The 27,140-nt window shown below is 35.9% G+C and overlaps 1 protein-coding gene and 1 non-coding gene across 2 annotated transcripts; one reads left to right on the top strand and one right to left on the bottom strand.

The window, feature by feature from the left end:
* Positions 1-1,781: 1,781 nt before the first annotated feature.
* Positions 1,782-9,717, top strand: LOC141717832 (ATP-dependent DNA helicase DDM1). The gene is made up of 16 exons (XM_074520037.1): positions 1,782-1,911; positions 2,156-2,267; positions 2,572-2,826; positions 2,917-3,003; positions 3,340-3,686; positions 3,795-3,984; positions 4,073-4,248; positions 4,746-4,815; positions 4,896-5,085; positions 5,642-5,737; positions 5,813-5,907; positions 5,994-6,113; positions 7,241-7,360; positions 7,522-7,620; positions 7,711-7,821; positions 9,026-9,717. Exons 2-16 carry the CDS (start codon positions 2,196-2,198, stop codon positions 9,263-9,265), a joined length of 2,268 nt encoding a protein of 755 aa, XP_074376138.1. The 5' UTR covers positions 1,782-1,911; positions 2,156-2,195; the 3' UTR covers positions 9,266-9,717.
* Positions 9,718-9,888: 171 nt separating this feature from the next.
* TRNAE-UUC (transfer RNA glutamic acid (anticodon UUC)) lies at positions 9,889-9,959 on the bottom strand. The gene has a single exon. It is a non-coding gene; the product is annotated as a tRNA-Glu (tRNA).
* Between the last annotated feature and the right edge of the window lie 17,181 nt (positions 9,960-27,140).

Here is a 27,140-nt window from a genome sequence, read left to right as displayed (position 1 = left end):
TAACATCAAAGTTGTCATGCTTATCGGGCGTCCTAAGTTGGATTTATAATAAACCTCCAAGGAGAAGTGAACTATGAATTTCTTTAACAATGAAATTAATTTTTGAAATAGATCGCAGATACAATCCTAGCAATAAAAAGAAAAAGATTCAAAGATTCTTTAAAGTTGTGAAAGTTATGAGTGTCCAACTATTTGTTTTGGTCTTCAAATTAGCAGAAAATACTACTTACAAGTTTTTTATATATTTAGACAGAACTTTTAGTCTAAGATGATTATTTCCTATGGCGCTGTAAAGTCTATAGTGTTTGAATATTTATTAGCTAAGAGTTTTTTAAACAAAGTTTGAATAGAATATATGTTACTGATTTTTGTGGGAACTTTTGTTTAGTTGGTTTTTGTTTTACGCAAATGTACTTGACTTCTTTTACTTGACTTCACTTCATGTAACAATGTTTGAATTAGATCTATTACATGCGTTTGTAAAAGATCGATTACAAACTTTCAAACTCCTGTTGATGCCTAATTTAAATAGTAAACCAGAACTTTTGATCATGATAAAATGCAGTTTACAAGTCATGTTTGGTTATATGTGAAGATTATCTTCATTTTTTTTATAAAATGTACCGTACACATAATACAATACATGTAAGAAATCACTGCTATAGTGAGATTTTAAATTTACTCACCATTGTCAATAAGCCGATCAAGAAAATTACAGTTATATCTTTAGTCTTACCGGAAAGAAGAAAAGAACAAGAAAGTACAATTGACAACAATCTGCAAGTCTGCAATGCAAGAAAGCACGGCTGTGCTCCTGAATTATACTTAATTAAACACACATCCCGGGTGTAGTAGCACAATTTATGCATTGTTATTCTATAAAGCAGTTTTTAGATGTTGTAATAGTGAGAGAGTTGTCTTTTGTACTTTGATGAAATAGAAGTATCAAAAGGAACCATCCTTATGTAATTGTTAACCAAACCAGGTGCTTGGTTAAAGTTAATTTTCATAAAATAAGCCTAAAAGTAATCATTTTATTTTAACAAAAAAATTCCCGCCTCAAATACCCATATGATAATAATAACTTTTTTAAAATTATTATATTTTCACATAAAGATCTTTGACTGAATATTGTGGAATACAAGAAATTATGTAATCATATATGTTGGTATATATGGGTAGTTGTACAAAATAAATTTTAATTATTATAAATTTGCAAAACGTAAACCTCTCTTTGTGATAATATCTCTCTCCCCTCTTTCACGTTCCGAAGTACTAATTTTGTGGTGTCAAAAATATTACTTTATATTTTTTTAATCAATTTTTTTGCTTTAAATTAAAATTATTATTTAACATATTTTTCCAAACTGCGCGAAATGCGGTTTTTCTACCTAGTTGAAAAATAAAATAAAAATAAACAATCAATCTAGCTAACATTATATAAACAAACAATAACGTTACAAAATCAATCTTGTAGATCTTAAATTATATAAAATTTATTCTACATTAATATTTTGACATAATATTCATACTCACTTGTTCAAATCATTAAAAAATAATCATTAAATATCCTGATAACAAAATTGTCTCACCAATTTTTTACACAAAATATGAATATTTTATTACAGCATGGGGCTCCAAAAGCAAGAGTAAAGGCACTACCTGTACGGCCCGCACAACGAGCCCACTAACCCCATTCCAGCTGTACCAAACCACACCAGTGGCACAACAGTAAATAAATAACCAACAAAGGTCAAATAGATACAACAAATTCCCGCCAAAACTAAACACAGCGGGGCCTACAAAAACGCTTCTTATTCTCCCACCACAACCCTTTTTCACTCCTCCCTGTATCTACGCCTCTCTGTCTCTGTATCTCTCTCTCTCGATTCTTCAAATCTAATTAATCAAGTAATTCACCATCCTTTTCATTTATTTATTTACATTTCTCAGCTTTATAGCGTTTATATTTCACAAGACAGTTTGATTGTGTGTATTTGTATGTATATTTTGTAAACCCTAGTTTTGTAATTTGCTCATATTTGTTTAATTGGGGGTCTGGTTATGGGGGATGTGTGTGTATTGTGGTGTTTATGTGTGTATTGTTTGATAAAGTTGAGTAATTTGATTGTTGTGTTTTTGTTTGTTGGTTTAGGGTTTTTGAGGGCGTTTCGATTTCGAAGAAGTTTCGAGAAATGGCGGAGAATGGAGCGCATGTGAAGGAGGAAGCTCTTGTTGATTCTCCTACTTCTGTGCTTGAAGAAGAGGTTTCTTGTTTTTATTTTTTGTGTTTATATGGGTTTGTGTGTATGCATTTTGTGCATTTTGCTATTTTGTTGTACGATATGATATGCCGGTTGTTTGCGGTTTATGTTGTAATGCGGTTATTGTGAGCATAATGTTTGCGTGTAAAAGGTTGTGAATTGAGAAAGTGTGGTGTTGTTTTTTGTTGTTTTGCGGTTTTATTAGGGTTTTAGGGGAGAGTTTTGTTATTTGTTGAGTTTATGTTTTGTGAGTAGAATGGTGGTGGTTTGTAACACGTAAAGTTTTAATTTTTGATGTTTTTTGAAGGATATGTGTAAGGAGAAGGCTGGGATGAAGTTGGAGGAAGAAGTGTTTCTTGATGCGAAAAATGGAGATGTTTCTCTTATTTCGAGTGAGATGGCTCTTGAGGAAGAAAAGCTGAAGAAAGAGCATGAGGATGAAGAGGAGGTCAAGGAGGCACCACAGCTTAATGACTCACAGTTTTCTAAGCTGGACGAGCTTCTGACACAGACTCACCTGTACACGAAGTTTTTGCTGGAGAAAATGGACGATATCACAGCGGTATACCTAATGTATTCTTTAAAGCTATGTTGGAACTATCTATATTTGACTTTGCTTTGCTAATTAAGTACTTTATGCAATGACTGCTAGAATGGAGTGGAAGAAGATAGCAAAGACGTTAAGCCAAATAAGAAAGGCCGTGGCGGTAAAAGAAAGGCTGCCTCAAACTACAACACTGTAAGCTTACTTTTTTTGGTATTTAACCTTTCAATGCTCACTTAGAGTGCTTCATTTTGACATCCTATCAATGATAGAACACTTGGAAAAGGATGAATCAGTATTTACTAAATCTGAACGCTTTGGAATGCATTTCGCCTTTTGTTTTGCTTCCTTTTCCTGACAATCCTATGCAATTCCACGCTCTAGATAACAAAATATAAAATTATTATAATGATTACCTTACTTCTTTTTGGCAATTTGCAGTATTTTTCCTGCAATTTGTGTTATCATGTTTTATGGAAGAAATCCCGTGTTTGTTTATTTAAAATATTTTGACATCTCTTGTTCCTCCAGAGAAAGGCTAAGAGGGCTGTTGCAGCTATGCTCTCAAGATCTGAAGATACCACTGCTTCTGATGACCCAAGCCTCACTAAGGAAGAAAGTATTGAAAAAGAGCAGGCCGAACTTGTGCCCTTGTTGACTGGTGGTAAATTGAAGCCATATCAGATAAAAGGTGTTAAGTGGATGATATCATTATGGCAAAATGGGCTTAATGGGATCCTGGCAGATCAAATGGGGCTTGGAAAGACAATACAAACTATTGGTTTTCTTGCACACTTGAAAGGTAAGGGGATGGATGGGCCATACTTGGTCATTGCTCCTCTGTCAACCCTCTCAAATTGGGTCAATGAAATATCCAGGTAATATTGTGTTTATGTTTATATATTATGTAGTATTTTAGGTAGTTACCTCATATTTTCCTTCTGCAACTATGTAACTGGACTTCTGTTATAAAATTTGAATTTAAGGTTTACACCATCAATTCATGCAATCATCTACCACGGAGACCAGAAAGCAAGGGAACAGTTAAGGAAGGAGAGTATGCCTCGGTCAATAGGCCCCAAATTTCCCATTGTAGTTACTTCTTATGAAGTTGCAATGAATGATGCAAAGAAATATCTGAGACATTATAGTTGGAAATACATTGTGGTGGATGAGGTAAATGTTTCTCTCTGTTTTGTCTTGTAATTTCCTTTTTCTTTTTATGCTTATTTCTTTAAATGTGACCTCACTTCTCTTACTGTAGGGACACAGGCTGAAAAACTCAAAATGCAAACTACTGAAAGAATTAAAACATTTACCTGTTGAAAATAAGTTGCTGTTAACTGGGACACCTTTGCAGAACAACTTGGCAGAGCTTTGGTCATTGTTGAACTTTATTTTGCCTGATATATTCTCCTCTCATGAAGAATTCGAATCATGGTAATCATGCATTATGAAATATCATTCGCATGCTACAAATGTCTTCTTGAGTTAGGTTTACTGAATAAAGCTGGTTTAGTAAAGAAATACACAGAGTTTGTTCAACAATTATTCATAAAACTTGTAAGGACATTTATTTTACCTTTTTTGTTCCGAACAACAAATTTGAAGCTTTTACCATGATAGTGTCTTTGACTAGATATCACAGTTACTAGAGGCAAATTGCTTTATAAAGCCCTTTTAGCCCTGGCCCGGGGAAGGATATTAAAAATATTAAGGGCAATGTAGGATTAGGAGTCAGGCCGGTGTTTGTCATTTTTAATAAGTTCTCTTTACCCTAGAAGTGAGTAATTATAGGGTTGTGCTTGAGTTAATTACGTAAACTGTTTTGGGTTGTAGCTTGGAATGAGTGGTAGATACAAATTAATTATTTTTCCATTAAAAAGAAAATGTTACCTGTGTAGCATGTTTATATGACTGCATCATCTATTATCTAGGTTTGATCTCTCTGGGAAAAGCAACAATAAAGCTGGGAAGGAAGAACTGGAAGAGACAAGACAGTCACGAGTACAATTGCATATTTTTACGGATTGTATTATTGGAGATTTGTGTTTTGCACTATTACTGATTCTCAAGGGTGATTTCAGGTGGTGGCAAAACTCCATGCTATACTGCGTCCTTTCCTCCTTCGAAGAATGAAAGAAGATGTTGAGCAAATGCTTCCTCGTAAGAAGGAGATTATTCTGTATGCCACAATGACCGAGCATCAGAAGAACTTCCAGGACCATCTAGTTAACAGGACACTGGAAAATCACCTGCTAGAGACAGTTGATACCGGTAAGGAATCTATTGTCTTATTATTGGAAAATATGGATATGTGCACAGGTGGAAAGAATTAGTAAACAATTAAAAACTTCACTTGACGTTTCTCGAGAGCAGTGGTGAAATTTTATGTTAGGGGTCACAAAATTTTTTAACATACAAGTTAATGCAAGAAGATACAATTAAATGCACCCGTTCATTAACAAACGAGCAGTTTATGTCTTAAACATACAGTTATCACAATAAGACTCTTCTAATATGGATTCATGTGTACACTAATTCATTTACCACTTTTTTTTCAATAATATTCATGGGAATAAATGCTGTGATTTATATAAAAAGGGTAAAAAAAGAAAAAAAATTTAATGTTGGGTCATGTGCCCCCAAGGGCCCCAAGGTAGATTCGCCTCTGCTCGAGAGTTCATGTTGTCATGTTCTGTTAGGTTGAAACAAGTTCTTAGTTCCTGTATTAAGTTGGGAGAATGACACTTTGATTGACTTGTACAGTTGTACTTACTGAAGTTATTTTACAGCATTTTCAATAGTTTAAACTTAGTATGAAAATTTGCAGGTCGTGGCTTCAAAGGAAGGCTTCAGAATTTGATGGTTCAACTGCGGAAAAACTGTGCTCACCCTGACCTCCTTGAGTCAGCTTATGACGGTTCCTGTATGTTTCCTGATGTTCATTAATAATATTTAGATAATCATTCCCACAAGTTTAGCTAACTTTTTATGTTTTTAGTTATGTACCCCCCTGTTGAGCAGATAGTTGGACAGTGCGGAAAATTTCAGTTGCTGGACAAATTGTTAAAAAAGCTATTAGCTCGGAAACACAAAGTATGCTTTTATTGCTTCTGTGTTTGTAGTTTATACCTATACTAAAGTGGTAGGTTTTGCTTGTTCTCATAGTTTTCCACGAACAGGTTCTCATTTTTTCCCAGTGGACCAAGATTCTGGATATAATGCATTACTATCTTGAAGAAAGCGGTTTCGAAGTTTGTAGAATTGATGGGAGTGTAAAATTGGAAGAAAGAAGAAAACAGGTAGCAACTTCTACTGCATTCATATTTTGGAACTCTCATGTTACCTTCTTTTCTCCATTATTACTATAGTAAATATTGTTCTCCATTCAAAAGATACTCCCTCCGTCCCTAAATACATGTCCACTTTGACTTTTGACTGGTTAAATTGACCAAAGTTTGACTGAAATTTACACGTACCATATAATTGAAAAAAATAATATACAATATATCAATTGAAAAGTACATTTCGTCTATTTTGAAATGTTACTTTGGGATTTTGAAAATAATTAATTGATAATTTTTAACGTTAAGTCACAAATTGGTCAATTTGACTCCTAGAAAATCAAAATGGACATGTAATTAGGGATGGAGGAAGTATGTTTTTATTGGCTTAGAGCTGGTATATATATCTACTTGGGAAGGTTCTTGTTTTTAGTGAAAGAAACAGAGGATACATATTTGATGCTTGACATTTTTTCTGGGTACATTCTTAACTGAGTAATGAGAACGCGCTTGAATTTGTCACTCTCCATCGGAGGTAATAGTTATGGAGAAATAAATTTAGTCTGTCAATAATCAATGGCTTAGTGCACAAGCCACATTTCCTTTTCATGTATATATATATATACATACACACACACACACTGCTCAGTACAACTGGCCTCTTTTTTTTTCTGTTTCCAATATTGAAATAACATGCTTTTAGACGTATAGATCCTGCTTGAAAGTATATGCCTTTAGTTTCTAGTTTTATGAATTACATACTCTTAGACTTTCCATTAATTGACAAATTAGTCCTTATAATTATATTATTTAAAGGGAACCCATCACTGGTATATTACCTACAGTAGAACCTCGATAAATGGATATTCGATAAATAAATAACCTCGTCAAATGAATAATTTTTTATGTCTCAATATGATAAAGGTAATGTTTTTTTTAATCTCAATAAATTAATAATCTCGTTAAATGAATAAAATATCTGGTCCCAAGTGTACCAAGTGTATTTATTTATCGAGGTTTTATTGTGTTTTTTTATTATTCTAATCACATGACACACGCACTTGTCTTTTCACCACAGACCATTATTTTCTTTCTATGTATCAATAATGAGCTGTCATCATCACTGTTTTCTATTTGGCAATCAGATCCAGGAATTCAATGACGTGAATAGTAATTATAGAATATTTATTCTAAGCACTAGGGCTGGTGGGCTGGGTATCAATCTTACTTCAGCTGATACTTGTATCTTATATGACAGTGACTGGGTGAGTACCTTCTTGGAACTACATTGTCCATTCCTTTTGTATTCTTGACTTATTTTCCAAAACACTGTTTTGTCTATTTCTTTTTTGCATATAATTTTTACCTCCAGTTAAATTGAATGTACTTTTAGGTGAGATTGACTTATATGGTATTTACTGTACAGAACCCTCAAATGGATCTACAGGCAATGGATCGATGTCATAGAATAGGCCAGACAAAGCCTGTTCATGTTTACAGGTTTGCGACTGCTCAATCTGTTGAGGTAAGTTGGGACATTTTGCTTGTTCCCATTTTAGGTCTAAAATGCCTTTTTTTTAGTGGAAAAAGTAATTGAAATTGTTCTTCCTAACAGGGCAGGATATTAAAAAGAGCTTTTAGTAAGTTAAAGCTTGAGCATGTGGTGATTGCTAAGGGGCAGTTTATGCAGGAGAAAACCAAAGCTGATACTGCAGATATAGATGAGGTATGACCTATCATTGAAAACATATCATTAAATCGTTTTCCACAGCAGTGGCTGGTTGCTTTTCTTTTAAGATTCTATCTTTCTATTGCTTGACTAGAGTATACTAAAATTTCCATGTGCACTAGTCAGATAGTTAACAATCTTACTGCCTAGTTTGATGCGCTCTGTATTTAATATTGACATTGTTTTCTAATGATGAAATATATAGCTAGATTATGTACTTGAAAGATAATTTCAGACCACGGGGCCTGTGATTGATGTGTTGTTTGTATAAGAAACTAAATTTATAGTTGCTGCAAATTTATCGAAGATATTAGATATCTCAATTGAAGAAATATAAACAAAAATGTCATTAGATAGGTTTGAGCTTGGGGTTGTAGGTGATTGAGGATATGTGTTTCGAGAATAGTGGTAGAGTAGGAGAGAATGTGGCAGCATAAAACTGTACATGGTCAAGCTAGTACCAACTTTACTTCAGTTTCATCTGAATTCATGTATTGCCTATAGTAATTTATAACTTCAATGTGATGCTTACATTTGTATAACTGTACCCACACTGGTGTCCTTTGCACTAATTTGTACAGGAGAACGGAACGAAACTGTTAAAAAAACACTTGGTATCATCTGTGCAGTTAGTTCATACTTTAGTCTTCTTTTGAGCATTTGAATGTTAAATAAAGTCAAGAGTTCATTGAGATCAGGTGTTGCTTGATCAGGCATAAGTGCCATGTCATTTTTGCTAGCAAATTGCAAATGAGATAGCTTGTGCTGTTAAAAAATGAGAACACATTGAGATGATCATTAGAAAAATGCTTCGGGGATGTATTTGCAAGTTGAACTTCATTTTAGGTACCAAAATTGCATTTAACCTATTTGAGAAGCCAATTCCTTCAAAAAATCAACCTCGTTATTTTTATTTATATATTTTCTGGCTAATCATCTATCATCTGTTATGTTTACATAAATTAAATCGCAATCCCTTGTATGTGTAAAAAAAGCCCTAAATATATATGATAAATGACTAGAAATAGACCTGAAAAAATTAAGAAAGAGAACTAGTCAGATTGTTTTGACAGATCCGAGCTCTCTGTTGCGTAAACATGGAGATGCAGCCAACCTTGCAATATTTGAATAACATGTGTTGTATTGTAAACGGTGTGCCGAAATCCGTATTACAGCCTTACCATGACATGTCTCATTTCAGGAAGATCTACTAGCCCTTCTTCGTGATGAAGAAAGTGAAGAAGACAAGATGATTCAGACAGACATCAGTGAAGAAGATTTAGAAAAGCTTTTGGACAGGAGTGACCTTATGGCTGCTGATGCTAAAACGGAAGATGGAAAGCCTCAATATACTGCAAGCGTGCTACCTCTGAAAGGACCTGGCTGGGAAGTGGTTATACCAACTGCAGCTGGGGGTATGCTCAACACCGTGAACACATAGTTAATTTATTAAGTAGGGAGTGTCAGGGTAAGCAATATTTTCTGGGGGTTGCTTAATGCTGGAGGGAGTACTACTATCTAAAAATGCTATTTTTAGGAGACATGGTGGGGTTGAAAAACACTACCTTTTTTGGATGAGTTCTCCACAACTCTATTTATATGTATCTTTGGTGAGAATATTTGTTTTGGAAAATTGCTTTTAGCAAGTTAAACTGTTCACCAAAGTGGGAGTATCATTCTGCCAGGTTATTGTAGTAAATTTTCATTTGTCCTGGGAGTATTATTGTGCCAGCTTTACATTGTTGTAAACTTACTGTTATAGTAACATTTTGCTGGGTTCTGCAATATTTTATGCAGCTCTAAAACTTCCAAGGTCAGTTGCAGCTTTTGTCTGTAACATTTTGCTGGATTTGGCAATGTTTTATCAAGCTCTTAGTTATCTATCCCATTTACACTAGCTTTGGCTTTCAGAGTTTGGATGATAAATGACAATTGACAACAAAAGATAAAAAGTTGGGTTGCCCATTTTGCTGTGTTCAGCAATGTTTTATCAAGCCTTTAGTTATTGATCCTGTTTCCTTTCAGAATTTGGGTGATATATGGCAAATTTTTTTTCAAAAAAAGTTCCGTTGCCGGAATCGAACCCGGGTCTCCTGGGTGAAAGCCAGATATCCTAACCGCTGGACGACAACGGACTGACAATGTTTGTTTGCACACAGAAGATTTTAGAAGATTTTCATCTTAACATGTTTTCAAATGAATTTTATTCAACCTGAAGAGTTTAAATTACTATTCAATGGGAGTTAAATCTCATAACTGAAGAAAAAAACATGAACTTGTGTCAACTAGGTGCATGTCATAGCGACACGGGCATGACATGACGTCAATTAGCCATAGTCAGACATGTCTTTTCATGATTCGACATGCCTTTTTATTAATTTTTTATTTTTTAATAATTATTTTAATATTAGAAATATCTAGAAATAATAAATATAATTTTAAAATATTTACATATATTTTAATATCTAAAAAGTTACTAATGTAAATGAGTATTATGATGGTATTTGGTTGTTAGTGTCAACTAACTTTAATTTTATATTCAAGTTCATTGTATATTAGTATAATAATTATTTATTAAATTTTATTATATTTAATTGATAAATGGCATGCCATTTGGGTTTCGGGGAGTCTCGTGACAGGTACCCTAGTGTCACCTGTTACCCTCTTAAACCTAACTAACATAATAATCCGATGACATAATATTTCTAATATAGATCATTAAACAAGTTACATATTTTGTTCTTTGTGTCAAATAATCAATATTCATCGAAAAGATATAAAAAGGATAGTCGATGTACTGTTATAGCTAAAATTTGGTATTGGATCATCTCGGATCAAATACGGGTCAATTGAAATTGAATTGGAGCAAAAAGATGAAAAATTAGGTTTTAGGCTGCAACGCACGAGGGGAAGACACGCTCTAGGGATAGAACGCGCCCAATATTGAGTGGAGTGAGTAATATGAGTCATTTGGAAGTAAGATGCAATGGGTGTACCCCGTAGAGTGAGGACTCGCCCCAGGGTTGGACGTGCCCTTATTATGTGAAATGCAGGATATTGATTATCTATGTGTTTTGATTATAATACAACGTAAAATGTGTGCATTCATGTTGTGCAAGACATGCCTGTACTATAACAAGACTAAGTCAAAATGACAGCTCTAAGAATTAGTTGTATGATGATATTAATTTGTATTTTGTACTGTATTACTTGAGTGTAAAATTGTCAAATTAGACTGGTGTATTTTTCTGTAAACAGTCTCAAGTCTAAGAATAAACTTTGGAAGAAGATCAAGAAGATCATGCCTCAGAGAAATTGTGAAGAAACTTGCAGTTGAATAAATCTGTTTTAGGTAAAATCTTCTAAGTTAAGATATTTTTATGGATAAAAAACATGTATTTCTTTAATGTAGGTATTTAATGTCAGGGTTGGATAAGCTTCGAGCTTTAATGGCTACGCTTGTGTTTCGTGACTTAAATCTGCCCTCACAAAAGGCCTACGACCTTGGCGTATGCCAAGGATCAAGCCAAAACGTAGTTCTTGGTGATGCATGCCCTCGGGGCTATGGCAGCGAGAGCTCACCAAGGACGTAGTGACTTTCATGTCCTTCGAGGACTGAATCTAAAACGTCGTTTCATGTAATGGCCTTGTGGCCTGAAAGATGCCTTCGCGACTTTGTGACGTGTGGAGCTCTTGTCCCAAAACGTTCTGCTGAAGTTGAAGGGGTAAGACTCTTTATATAGACGTTGAGAGTCTGGGAATTAGGGTAGAATTGGGTGACTTGATGGGCAAGTCTCCACCTCAGATTGGACTTTGGAGTCTTAGAAAGCAGGAATTAGTTTTCTTCTGAATTTGAGTTGCTTGGAGGCTACTTCTTGTAGAAGTAGTTACTTATTTGAACACATTTATTGGGCTGTTTAATTAGCCCCTTTATTAATTACGAATTTAATAAATAGTTGGGGTTTTGTGCCTCATTAATTGGGCATTCCTCTTTGACCAAATCTGGTCTAATTAATGCGACATTAACTCCTCAATTAGGGTTATTTTTAATCCCTAATCATTTGCCCCCCAACTTCTGAGAAACACACTCGATGTTTCGTAGAAGTTAGGTTATCACTTACCCTATGCGTGTTATCGTTTTTAGCGTAAAGTGTGGAACGACCTACACATTTACAACGATTTGCCTTATTCGAGACTTCAGGATATTTTCTGGAATTTATATAATTTTCCATACTCATTTTCTTACCTTATTCCTATTTTTAGGAATTTTATTGTATTTTTTCTTAATTTTCGGGGATTATCTCGTACTCACATGTATTTTTCTAAATTTTTAGAAAGTTTTCCGTACTCGCAGATATTTTCCCTAAATTTTTAGGATTTTTTCGTACCTCCGGGTATTATTCATAATTTTTTCTAATATTTTAGGAATTTTTTCATTCCTCCGTGTATTTTTCATATTTTGTTCCTAATATTTTAGGAATTTTTTCGTACCTCCGGGTATTTTTCATAATTTTTCCTAATATTTTAAGAATTTTTCTATACCTCCGGGTATTTTTCATAATATTTTAGGAATTTTTCCGTACCTCCGGGTATTTTTCATAATTTTTCCTAATATTTTAGAATTTTTTTATACCTCCGGGTATTTTTCATATTTTTCCTAATATTTTAGGAATTTTTCTATACCTCCGGGTATTTTTCATAATTAAATGTGTCAATTTTTAAACTCCAGGAACCATCGTGCAAAGTTCGCAAAACTAGGGGTATTAAGTGGCAATTTGCCACCTTTCCCCACTCAACTAGAGGTCTGGTCGAACTCCAGAGATTTACTCCCTACTGGTCGATTGGAATTCCACCAGAATATATATGTATTTTTATATTTCTTTTTCTTTTTTCTTTTTTCCCTTTCTCTTTTCTCTTTTTTCTTTTCTTTTTTTTTCTTTTCTCTCTTTTTTTTCCTTTTTTCCTTTTTTTTTTCATTTTTTTTATTTTTTTTCAAAATATTATTAATAAATAATAATATTTAATTATTCAAGATTTTTTGAATAATATTGGCCCCAAAATTAGGGGTGTCCAACCCGGATAAAAAATTTCACACGGATAAATTTCGATCCGAATTTTAATATTATTATTTCTAATAACATTTTTCTTCTTTATATTTATTATTTGAATAATAAATATATTTTTTGTGGAGGGGTCTTATGCAACATGATTGAGGGATTCTAATCATTGTAGACCAGGAATTTGCACCTTTCATACTAGGAATTCGTACCCTTTTGACGTGAATTCTTGGTAGAATTTCGACCAGGATGCATTCTGGTCGAATTCGACCAGGATTCTCGTCGGATTATGGGTGATTTTGTCGCTCTGGTCAGATTGATTTTCGACCAGGATGCAGCCCCCTTCCAACGAGGACTCTCGTCAGATTATGGGTAATTTTATCGCTCTGTTTGGATTGATTTTCGACCAGGATGCGGCCCCTATCCAAGGACTCTCGTCGAATTATGGGTGATTTTAACACTCTGGCCGAACTGATTTTTGACCAGGAATCCTGACCTCGTATACCAGTAATCCTAGTCTTTTAGACCAAAAACCCTGAATTACGGGTTACCAGCCTTTTAATGGCCATAACGTTTCGCTCGTTGCTCTGATTTGAGCATGTAATATACCCAAAACGAAGCTTATTTCGAGCTCTAAATCATGATGGCATCTTCATATTTTTTCTTGCGTTCCTCGATCCCTAAAATTTTGACGGAAAGTGGCTTATACGAGCTTTCAATTATCGTGATCTCTACGAGCCTTATTTTTACTTAGTCCAACCAGATGAGTTGTCCTACTTATATTCTCAACCATATTAAAACTTGAGTTTAAGGTATGTCAATGCTGAGTACCTTATTTTCTCAAAGTGCTTCCAAGTTTGTGGGATCCTTGTCCCAAATATGTTCATGTTTAGGATGACTCTTCAAAAATAGGCATTGTCTTTCCTTTCTGCCCAATTCAGGATGCTTTGATTTTTTCGAGGGCTAAGTCTCTTTATCAAATAAATCTTTCTTTTATTCTTATAGTATAGTCATCAAAACTTGTTTCAGATGCTCAACAATCCCGGTGTTGATCTCATCAAATCTAAAGTATATGTCTTGTCTTCCTCGTTCTTCCCGGGCTCAATGACCCCATTCTTTGGAGTTGTTTGAGTGATTCCTAGTGGCATCACAACATCAGCTTTATCAGCCATTAATAATGGAATAAATCTTATCTTTTCTTTGCAAGTCGTATGATACACCCTTTGTAGGTGTAGTAGATCATCTGCCAAATCATTTCCCGAGTATTCGTTCTTCTTTTTTAGTCCCTCAATCTGCTACCTCGGCTTTCCGATTTGTTAGGGATGAGGAATAGTTGTGGAGCAGGATTTACTATCCTTCTTCTCATTTCCATCGCCCGTCAATAGGATTCATGGGAATTCATACTTTTATATCACACTTTTCTACGAGTATTGTATCACTTGAATGTTGGTTATACAACTAAGGGTTTTAGCCTCAATCCTCTTCGTGTCTGGATCTACCTCTAGACACCGGCTAGGGAAATATATCAAGAATATCAATCTCATATGTTGTAAACGAGACATGGGAATTGATTAAAATCAATATCTTATAAGATTTCCTAACAACATGTGTGTGCTTCCGACATCAAGTATACTTTCCTCTCACAATCTTTGAAATTATTCATTAACTTTGTCCAATATAATCTAAATAGGATACATTTTGAGCAACATCCTTGCCCCCGAGCGTAGCCCACAGTTCCTTTTATGTACTTCTTTTAAGGCCAATTCCGTTGTTTGGAGGTTCGGGCATTTCAAGTAAGGAATCACGAACTACTTCTTGTATAAAGTCCTTGCAATCAGATTAAGCTTCAAATCTTTTTTCAGCATTTTTCATGCTTCCATGGCATCGTCGGGTCACCGACTAGTTTTAGTCGAGACTTCTAGGAAACGAGTCCTCACACATATCGGTGCTATTGGCTTTGTATTAGTTTTTGTGTCTTCGACTTGGAAGTAAAAGCTTCTCGTGAAATTTTCCATTTCCTAGGCAAAGACCTTCATGCTTCCCTCCCTCGGGATGTAGCACTATTTAAAGTGAGTCATGTCTTCACAAGTTTCTCATATTTTATTGTTGTCCCGTGCTTTATTTTGAATTCCCCATTTACTTTGAGAAATCATCAAATATTGAGTCTCCACAAACTTTTGAAGTTCTTGACCCTCGGGGTTTTAGCTGAGGCGATTCTGGCCACCAAGGCCTCATACTTATCTTCGTTCGTTATTTGAGAAATCCAATATCAAGGCAAATTCTATCGTAGATCCATCATGATCTCACACTACTCATTTTTTTTAATGGATCATCAAAATAGAGAACCAAATAGTACTTCAGTAAGATCTCTTTATCTTGTCCTACATGTTTCCTTACCCTCATAGGGTATCTCATCCCGCAGTACTAGAAAAAGTAGAATAGACTTTGTCTCTTAAACATCGGTTGGTGTTGGCACCAATGTAAAAAGTGCTTTTTATATCGGTTTTAATCAACCAATGTCTTTTTGTAAGATACGTATCGGTTTTTTAGCTCAACCGATGTTATAAGTGGGTTTTAAAAAATTTATCAAGCGCGCCTCCCCCGTTTCCCCCTTAACCTAATTCATTTTCTCTTGAAAATTTCCCCCTCATTTTTCGCCTCAGAAAAATTTCAAGTCACAATCTCCCCCCTTTTCAACATATCATTAAAAATTAAAATTCACAAACTGATAAAACATAAAAATAAACCATAAAATCAAACAAATCAAAACTCTCATCTCTCTCCTCTCTCACTTTAATCACTGAAGAACAACTCTCTCTCTACTCAACTGTGCTCTCCATCTCTCTCTCTCTCTCTCTCTCTCTCTCTCTCTCTCTCTCTCTCTCTCTCTCTCTCTCTCTCCTCGAATGCTCTCTCTCTCTCTCTCTCTCTCTCCATCTCTCTCTCTCTCTCTCTCTCTCTCTTTGTGCTCTCATTGAAGTTTAAAGGGCCGTAGGAGGTTGTTCAAGTAGGAGTTTACAACTTAAATTTAAAGCTAAGATGGAGGTTAAATCTAAGTCGGTGGTCAAAACTTAAATTGGGTAAGCTTCAAAACCTAATTTTAGAATTGGGGATTTAAATTTGAAACCCAAATTTTGTATTTTTTTAATTAGTTTAGTGATTGCTTTAATTGTGCATGTTATATTGAGTATTTCTGTGCTATATTTTTGATAGCTATGGCTGCGAATCCGTTGAATGCGAATTTGGCGTTTAATACTATTCAGAAGACGATTGGGTGGATGGACTGGGATAAAGAGGCCATTTTCCGGGTTTGGTGTCGTTGATTGTTGTGTCGTTGTTGTTGTATATTATTTATCTACCGAGTATTAAGAGTAGTCCTGATGCTCCCAAGCTTACTAAGGAGAAATTGGAGAAGATGGGACTGATGTCTAAAAATGAGATTCTAATGGCTGTGACTCTTGTTCTGACGGTATATGTTAGGTAATGAATCACGCACACATGGGGGGTGAATGTGTTTTTCTGATTTTAGGCTTTTCTTGAAAGTTAATGGTTGAACAAAGTAAATTAAATCTTGTATAGAAAAGTGTTCATGCAGAATCTAAACTTGTAGAAAATAAAGAATACAGATCTTCAAAACTCACTTAATTTTTATATTAAAAATTAAGACTGTTTTGCTACAAAATTTCTAAACTCTTTGATGTTAAAGAGCTCAGCTTCTTCTTGAGAGTGATACAAGAGATTTGATCTAAATTGTTACCACTAACTAGAGGACTAGTGTTAACTTTATAACTCAGTTAACTGCTGGTTTACACAGTGGATAATAAACATGCTATTAGCTTTTCTAAGCTGTCACTTGCCATTTCTATTTATAGAAAAGTAAATCTTCCATTTATGGCTTAGCATATCTTTAGCACCCCGTGTGCACTTTAATCTTCCTCTGTCAGTTAATCTTTGCCATTGATCTTGCACACTCTTCAAGCTGCTTTTTGTAGACTTGTCAATCCAGCTGTTGGATTGTTTGTTGATTGTTTATCTTGGATATTGAACTGATATGCAATTCTGTACTTTGAGACTGTACCTCGAGATCTCCAGTTTGAATAACACTTTACATATCGATAAGTACATAGGCTTATCGAGATCTCTAGCACTCCATATTGAGTTTGGCTTCTAGAGGTCTTCAGCTTGTCGAGATCTCTAGTTTTCATATCTTCACTTTGACTTATCGATAACTCAGAGTTCTCTACTGAATGTAGACTTGTCGATTACCCTAAGTTTTCTAGTGAATGAATGACTTGTCGATATCTCCAATCTTCATTTCTTCAATTTTGCTTGTCGATATCTTCCTTAGTTCTCTAGCAGCTTTCCTGACTCTCCACTTTGAATTCATTCATTTCTTCTATCCCGGTGGATATTGCTCATCCGTCGAGTAGTGATTGTAACCCGACGGATGTGTCTAACAGCAGTCATCCATTGACTAGACAAGCTACTATTCCGATGGATGTTCCTCATCCGTCGGTACTCTCTGAAACTTTAATGACTTCTCGATAAGTCATTCTGGAGTTCTCGAATGACTTCTCGATAATATTAAATCTGTGACTTGTAGAGATCTTGACTTAGGGTATTTTTCTCCAGACAGATTTATTCAACTGTTAGCTTCTTCAAAATTCTTCTGAGGCATGATCTTCTTGATATTATTCCAAATAGAATCCTTAGGCTTGATACTGTTTTAGGAAAAAGACTCCAGTCTCCTCCTTTGCATTTTTACAGACTTTAAGTGTTACAAGTACAAAATATAAATTTAGATAACAATACAACTTACTCAGGGTTGACCCCAAGCTTAACTGATTACTGGAAATAGCTGTTTATTAATCTTCTACTCAGATCAGATGTCCATTTGACTTGCTTCATACTATGATCAGAGATGCTAATGATATTGTTATCTCTAGCAATCTTTGACATCATTAATTATATATTACAATCTCCCCCAACTTGTTCATTATGAAATTATGCACAAGTTCTGATTGATGATGTCAAATGAAATAACTCGAATTTTTGAGACCTTGTAAAACGTTTAATGAATAGTAACTTTGACGGACGGGGAAAAACTTCTGAGCCCACACTATGTAGTGCATGAGAAAATGAGTTTCGGAGTTGATATTATGACTATACGTATCAAATGAGTGTATGTAAACGCTATTAGTTTTCAAAGAAAACGAACTTTAAAAAACGACCGTATTTACGACTCATCGAGAATTACGGGAATCACAATATAATTACGAGATTAAAATACTACGGATTTATATTTATATAGGATAAATAAAAATATAAGGAATAAATACGAAAGGAATTACGTTGCGAACCATTTACGAGTAAGTATTACGAAAACGTTTAAGCAACCGAGCGAACGCGTAAATGATTAAATAAACGTAACGCACTAACTAAAACATGGTAAGGAAGTAACCATGGTTACTTCATCAAATAGTGAGCTAACCATAGGATGATCAAGCTAGCTAGCAAAATAGTGTGCTAAGGAAGCTAAACCTTGTAGTTAGCTTGTAAGCTAGTAAGCTACAAAGATTTATCCCTAAGATTTGCAACCAAGAATCAACCTAGAATGCTATACTAAGAGAATAAAATCAATTTCAAGATATCACCCCATCTTCCTAGAAGTTACCTAGCAAATCAACCAAGCTAAGCAACCAAGAGGAGTATAAATACCCCCCTTGAAGCTCCATTCGGCCCTAATGAAAAAAAGGGAGAGAATTCAAATTCAAAACTCCAAGTTATAGCTATTGTTAAATCCTCCAATTAATTATCAAGCCTCCTCGAAATTAAACTAAGGTAAGAAAATTCTTTCATCTCTTTTTATCAAGGTTTGATGGGTGACATAAATTCAAGAAACTCACTAGTGAATAGCATAAATAGTAACCTCTCTTTGGTTTCTTGATTTCAATGGTGGTTTTAGGTTCTAAAAATCATACCAAGCACTTCCAAGCCTCCACCATCCTCAAGTACACATATCAAGCTTTCAAGAAAGGTAAAAATCTTTGGCCCAACTTCATTTAAGATTCATTTTTAAAATCCATTTAGTATGTGGTAGTAAACCTAGTATAATGAGTGTTATTGGTGAAATCTTGATGATTAAGTTAAGTAGATTTAAGTTTGGTTGTTGTTGCCTCAAGAACATGATGTTCTTGAGAGGAGTTTGTGTGTTGATGATGATATGATGATTGTTGGTGGTTGTGTTAAGAGTTAGAGCGTAAACGAAACCCCGATCGTAAACATAACTCCGTTAAAACCAACGAATCATAACTATAAGTTTATGCAGAAAGTCCCGAAGTTGTAAACTATAGTTTCTTGAAAAATAACCCTTTTTTAGGATAGACAATGTTACAAGGATCGTTTAGGCTCTTTAATCGCTTGATTCTGATTTACGGATCAAAAGTTATGACCGTTTTAGTAAAAGTGATTTACGCGACAAAAACTGCTACAAATCACAAACTTTGAAAATATAAAGGATCGACTTAAATGTGTTCATGAATCATGAAATATTTACATAGAGTAACATATTGAGTTTCCTAACTGGCATAAAAATTTCAAGTGAAAATACCGATTTTTCAATTTTATAAAAATATCGGAGCCGAGACCGCGCGAGTAGAAACCGTAAGAATCCATAAGCGGAGCCGACGACGATAATGAGAATGAGCCTACGATACTTAGAAAAATGAAGTGAACATAATGAGAATGAACCCGATTAATCACTATAGATTATTAATTATGGAGACACAAACTAGTTGAGGAATATTATTTTAAATATTCTTTTAAAGAATAAACCCATTCGAGGTTTAATTATTTATCGATTATCATTTAATTATTTATTATTTATTAAAGGGTTTATTGTTGATTTAAAAATCATAGATTTAAAATATACTTTCTGATTTCAGAATATCATTCGAATAAATTCAGATCATCGGTGAATATTATCCCGACTTATTTAATATGTTGAATATAGTTTCAAGGAGAAACTTTTCCCCCTTATTAATTATCTGTTGACAACGGTCAACTCACATACTTAGTACTTCCTCCGAAATTCTCGGAAGTACGTATATACATATATATACACTTATATCTTAGAGAGATAAGCTGTTTCTATCAACAAGCAAAATGCTTGGGGAACTTCGATGTGGTTCGAGTTCTCGAGATTGATAGAATTCTTTTAAAGGACAAGGGAGGGGTAGACTCTGGTAGTATGTGTGCTAGATGGACTACCAAAGGTACCGTAGGCGAAGGTACTCAGTGTACTCAGGAACTTGTGAAGTATGTGTATACCCGAAAATGGGACACGTAGCCCGAATGTGGAAATGGTGATAACCGGGATACGAAGGTGTCGTCCTTCTACTAGTTAAAAAGGTTACTATTATCGTATTACGACTGATCATCGTATATGGTGGCTCCAACGAGTGTCCTAATTCTTCCAATTGGAATTGTGATGCAATACCGTAACCCAAACCTAGGTGCTGGGATTACTATTAATGTATTCGCATGATATTAAAATCCCTTAAAGAATTGTTTTCATAAGAAGGTGTGTATCACCAAGGAAAACTATTTTTGAATAAAATATAATAATCATATATAATGTTATCATACAGTCATTTTCATACTGTACATTATTATGCTGGGAATTATAGCTCACACTTGTTTTCTTAAATTGACACAACACAATAGTGAATCAAGATGCCTGCCATGAGAACCACAGCCAGGAAACGGGTAGGAAATGGCCAGCTGTTCCGTAGATTGTTTGGTGCTGTACCACAGGTAGTCAGAATAAGCTGGATTAGTTTTCAGTTGTTTATAGTTTGGCTTATTTATAAGTATGACTTATGTAAGGTAAGAAACAAGAAACATATATTTGGCCGGTGGACTAGCCTTACCTAAAGGTCACTCCCCGGTAAGATTAATTACTTTTGGGTTATAATAATTATCACTTGATGGTTAACAATTACTCTAGTTATGATGGTTCATTTACAAGACAATAACCTGTAAGTGTGTGTGTGTGATAAGTGTGGGGTCGTGAAGCGTGAGTATTTATATATTGTAGTGTGAGTTGTGTGAGTTTAAATGGCGTGGCCTCCGAGACTCCTGACCCCGGTTTTGGGCCACAGAAATGGTATCAGAGCCTTAGGTTATCAAATCTTGGAAACAACGAGACATAAAATATGTAGACATAGGAATAACAAAATAATCAATTAGAGCTCAAGTCGAATTCGTCGTTGGGCTACACGGGTAGTCTTGACCGTTTTACCCTCAAGGGAATTCCAACTCTAAGTTAGTAACACCTTGCCTATTGTGTCAGGTACCAGTGGAGCCTAGGAGGGAGGTTGATCCTGTTGATGAGGTCATGATTCCTGAGCGTGACCCTATTCCCGAGCTAGAGAGCCCACCCATTGATGATTCAAATGATGATCCTACTGAGGATGTTCTAGAGGAGGAGACTAACCTTCTTGTCCCCATAGCTAATGGCATAGTCTGGAGAGATGTAGAGATGTACCCTCACCAGGCTATCCGCTCTCCTACACCACCCCCAGGGATCCAGAGCCCTATGCCTTATACTGATGATGATGAGGAGGCGATACATGCACAGTTCCACGAGGTTCATGACATATCCTCTAGCGACCCATATTCATCTTTACCACCACCGGCGACCATGCATGCAGCCGTACACGACTGGATAGTGGGTCAGCTTAACGCTGAGATCACTGCGGCATCTGCTCGTATTGCGGAGTTACACCAGGCACTGACAGCTGAGAGAGCCACCCGACTAGGATACCCAGGAAATTTCAGAGCTGCTTCCCCAGCCATAGCCCGCAGAGAGATCGATGGGATCGAGCTCCGTACCAGGGTTCAGATGAGGATGACAGCAGTGGGATGATACATCCCGGTAGTTGATGCAGAGCTGATGATTGCAGGAGCGATGAGGAGGGTGCGTGACCTCACTCGCAGTGATAGTGACTGAGAGACTAGTGACTAGATATGGACCTTGAAGAAGGTTGGGTGACTTATCACCAATTTTGATAGGATAGCTAGTAGTAGATAGCGTTCCTAGCCCTTCAGGGTACACTGCTTATGTATTTTCATTTCAGTATTCAGAACTAGTAGTGATAGATTGTAATCAGGCATGTATGAACTCGACTAGTTGTTTCATCCCCAAGATATAAATGGGAGATCTTATTAATATATATCTAAGCAGTTATTAAGAAATGATGTCTATATTATTGCACTTTATAAAAACCTGCTAGATAATAAATGACATGCTTACATATGAATAAAATAATCCAACTGTTATAATTACAACTATGTTGACCAATTTTCAATATCAGAACAATACCACCCCGTAGAAGAGGAACCAGGGCACAGCCCGCAGAATCTGTTAACCAACAACGAGGTGAACCTGACCCTGTAGTGAATGAGGAAAGTGAAGAAGACCTAGACAATAATGAATATGATGAGGAAGAATATGTAGAAGAAGAGGATGAGGATACCCATCAGGGAGGAAACCCCATGAATGAATTTATGGAACTGTTAAGAGCAAATCTGAACCAACAACCTATTCCACCACAGCCACATGCTGCCCAACAGACTGCAACTACTGCCTTTAGAGCCTTCAAATCTCTCAAACCCCCAGAGTTTCTAGGATCTGCCGACCCCGTTGAAGCACGGGCCTGGCTCAAAGAGATAGAAAAGTCCTTCGAGATACTAGGTGTTGAGGAACGACATAAGACCATTTTCACTTCTTACATGCTGAAAGGAGAAGCTAACTACTGGTAGGAGTCCAAACGAAACCTAGAAACTGATGTTGTGATTCCATGGGATAGATTTACCCGACTGTTCTAGACAAGTACTTCCCTAGGTTTATGGAAACCCAGATGGAGATTAAGTTTCTGGAGTTGAAACATGATAAAATGACTGTGGCAGAATATGAGGCCAAATTTACTGAGTTGTTGAGATTTGTGCCTGAGTTCGTGAATACCGAAGAAAAGAAAGCGCGAAGGTTTCAGCTTGGTCTGAAACAGTGGATACAGAACCGAGTAGCAGTGTTAGAGTTGACAGACTATGCCACCTTAATGCAAAAAGTCTCGATTGTTGAAGCTGGAAGTGAGCAGAGTGTGAAGGAAAATGAAGATTGGAAGCCAATGAATAGGAACCGAAATAGGAGCCTTCCGAGCAGGTTCGTCAGGGGAGCGGTGTCCTAACCTGCACGAGGCCCCGGATTCAGAAAGGCCCCAAGAGAGAGTGTTGGCCAGGGCGACGAACAATCTAGGGCAACATTTCATAGCCAACCACGTGCCCCAATACCAGAGTGTCAAACCTGTAAGAAGAGATACCTTGGAGTGTGTACCCAGACAAGAGCCCCTCTGAGATGTTACCGGTGTGACCAAATTGGACACCTTGCCAATAACTGCACCCGACCCAATGTAACGTGTTTCCAATGTGGGAAGGTAGGGCACATGAGAAAGGATTGTCCAACGTTGAATCCCCCAGCCTCAAGGATGAGCAAAGCTGCATCCAACCAACCCCCAGCTGCTAGGACCTTCAACATAACCGTTCAAGATGCTGTCCGAAACACTGACGTGATAGCAGGTACCCTTTTGTTAAATTCCGAACATGCAAGTATCCTATTTGATTCTGGAGCAACCAAGTCTTTTATATCTCAAGATTTTGCTAAAAAGTTAAAACTTAATGCCATACCCTTACGTGAGATATTACGAGTGGAAATAGCAAACAAAGAAATAATTCCTGTAAATCAAGTACACCCTAAGTGCAAGTTAAAATTAGAAGGGAAGATCTTCGAGGTTGACCTAATCCCATTCGCGTTAGGAGAATTTGATGTAATCTTAGGAATGGATTGGTTATCCGGTAACGGAGCGCAAATAGATTGTGAACGGAAGAAAGTAAAGATAAGATTGCAGAATGAAAAAGAAGTAGTGTTTAAAGGTCAACGACAGAACCGGAAATTTCTAACCATGCCACAGGTAAAAAGATTGTTAAGGAAAGGTAAAGAGGCCTATTTGGCTTATGTGATAGATACCAAGAAGGAAGTCCCTAATATACAGGACATACCCGTAGTAAATGAATTCGAGGATGTATTTCCAGAGAACTTACCAGGATTGCCACCTGACCGAGAAATAGAGTTCGCTATAGAGTTAGCACCAGGAATGACACCAATATCCAAGGCCCCATATAGGCTAGCCCCAGTTGAGATGAAGGAACTAGCTTCTCAACTGCAAGAGTTATTAGATAATGGAATGATAAGGCCCAATGTGTCGCCATAGGGAGCACCAGTACTGTTCGTAAAGAAAAAGGACGGCAATATGAGATTATGCATAGACTATCGAGAGCTGAATAAGCTGACTATTAAGAATAGGTACCCTCTCCCCAGAATTGATGATCTATTCGACCAACTCAAGGGAGCCGTACATTTTTCCAAAATAGATTTAAGGACAGGATATCACCAGTTGAAAATCAAGCCGGAAGATATACCGAAGACTTCTTTTCGCACTAGGTATGGATACTATGAGTTCTTAGTTATGTCGTTTGGGTTAATCAATGCACCCGTAGCCTTTATGGATTTGATGAACAGAGTGTTCAAAAAGTTCCTAGATATATGTGTGATAGTTTTTATCGATGATATTCTGATCTACTCAAAGACAGAGCAAGAACACACAGAACATTTGAGGATAGTCTTAGAAATCTTGAGGAATGAGAAATTGTATGCCAAGTTCTCGAAGTGCGAGTTTTGACTGAGAGAAGTTCAGTTTTTAGGACATGTGGTGAGTAGCAAAGGAGTTTTAGTTGACCCTACCAAAATAGAGGCGGTATCCAATTGGGAAAGACCAACTACCCCAACAGAGGTTAGGAGTTTTATGGGTTTAGCAGGATATTACCGAAGATTCGTGCAAGATTTTGCTAAGATAGCCGGTCCATTGACTAGACTTACCCGGAAGACAGAAAAGTTTGTATGGACAGAGAAATGTGAGGACAGTTTTCAAGAACTGAAAAGGAGGCTGGTGTCAGCACCGGTGCTCGCTCTTCCCGATAGAAAGGGAGAGTTTGTGATATACAGCGACGCATCGCTTAAAGGATTAGGATGTGTACTAATGCAGCACGACAAAGTTATAGCGTATGCCTCTCGGAAATTGAAGGAATATGAGAGCAAATACCCTACGCATGATCTAGAATTAGCAGTCATAGTATTTGCCCTAAAAATTTGGAGACACTACCTATACGGTGAGAAATGCGAGATCTACACTGACCATAAAAGCCTCAAGTATATTTTCACTCAAAAGGAACTGAACATGAGACAGAGGAGATGGTTATAGTTGATAAAAGACTACGATTGTGAAATTTTGTATCACCCGGGTAAAGCCAATGTGGTGGCTGACACCCTTAGTAGGAAGGAAAGACTCAAGATGATAATGACATCGGAGGAGTTGATTAAGGAATTTGAGAAGATGGAAATTGACGTGAGGATGACCGGTAGGGGAACAAAAGGATTATTTGAGATTAAGCTTGTGCCAGGGCTGACTGAAAAGATATGAGTATGTCAGAAAAAGAAGATGAGTGAGGAAAGAGGAACATTGTGTTGGATTTTTAACGCAACGGGGGCATGGCAAAACACTTTTACACATACAAAATCCAAATAAAAGCATATAAATCATGAATAAAAATTCGAGGGATCGAATCTAACCTTTTAAAATTAATTCGGAGACAACGATCAGAGATCCTTAGCAGTTGCTCCTCAAGTGTGAAGCACTCCACCGGTATCCACCAAGAAAATGACTTTTAGGAGGAGGAGGAGGTGGAGAGAATCGGGTGTTCCAAACTTTTTGGGTTTTCGGGTTTCAAGGTTGGAATAAAATTAGGGTCTATAATAGTGTATTTATAGGCAAAATTTTCAGCTGAAATTTTCTCATAAATATTATTATTATTTTCCCATTTATTATTCTCATTAATAATTAAAACACCTTTTAATTATTAATCCTTTTTCTAAACACTTTAGAAATAATTCTCTCTCTTGATTTAATTTCCAAAAATTAAATCCTTAATTAATAATATTAAGAACTTTTCTTAATTAATTTATAATCAATTAAATCTCATTTAATCAATTATTAAATTTGCCAATTAATTATTTATTTCACAAATAAATAATTATTAGCCATTATTAATTAATTCCTCCACCAAAAAATCATTCTCTTTTTATGGTGTGACCCTGTAGGTTCAATATTAAGCCGGTAGTAGAAATAAATAATAATAAAACTATTTTATCATTATTTATATAAATTCTCTAATTTATTAAATATGATTAATTAATTAATCACATTTATTCTACATCGTGAGTGATGCTTTTCAACATATCGTGACTATCCGGATAATATGAATTCACTGCTTAGAATACCAAGAACCTGTCAGTGAATAGTTACCGTACAATAAACTCCTTCTACCCTACAATGTCCCGATTAAATACAAGGCATGGATCTCGTGTCAAGCCTATCTAATTCAATCACTTGCTTACCATTTACTATGCATAGTTCTATGCAAATTAGAAACTCCTTTCTAATTTCATTTACTCTGGCCAGAGATTCCTGAACTAGCATAAGTGGATCAGCCTTGAACATTCGCTTCCTTCACTAGAAGGGGTAGATCCTTTATTGATCATACACTATCTTCGTGTACAAATTTCTATACCCAGAAGAGCCCTAATAATTGTCCCTGGAGACTAAGAACTAAACCAAAGCATAGTTCAGTGTACACAAGATGACTATGATGACCTCAAGTCCAAGGATACTTGTACAACTATCACTAAGCGAACAACTGCTGATACGTGAGTGAACTCCATCAGTTGTTCAGCTGGGCGAGTCATGTTCAGTGAACTTATTCCATAATAAGCACCTACATACTAGCTATAGTGTCACCACACAATGTCTATGAGAACAGACATCCTTCAAAATGAAGCAAGCATAGTATATACCGATCTTTGCGGATTATTAATTACCAGTTAGTAATCCTATGACCAGGAACTATTTAAGTTTAGAGTTATCATCTTTTTAGGTCTCACTATTATGATCTCATCATAATCCATAAAAAGCTTTACTCTAAACTATGGTATATCTTATTTAAACACTTAAATAGATAGAGCCCGTAATAAAAACAAAACAAGTCTTTATTAATATCAATGAAATCAAAACAGATTACATAAAAGTT

Source organism: Apium graveolens, chromosome 4 (assembly GCF_009905375.1).
Source record: "Apium graveolens cultivar Ventura chromosome 4, ASM990537v1, whole genome shotgun sequence".
Classification (NCBI taxonomy): Eukaryota; Viridiplantae; Streptophyta; class Magnoliopsida; order Apiales; family Apiaceae; genus Apium; species Apium graveolens.
The sequence above is the reverse complement of the archived record's forward strand: the minus strand, read 5'-3'. Positions and strand labels throughout refer to the sequence as shown.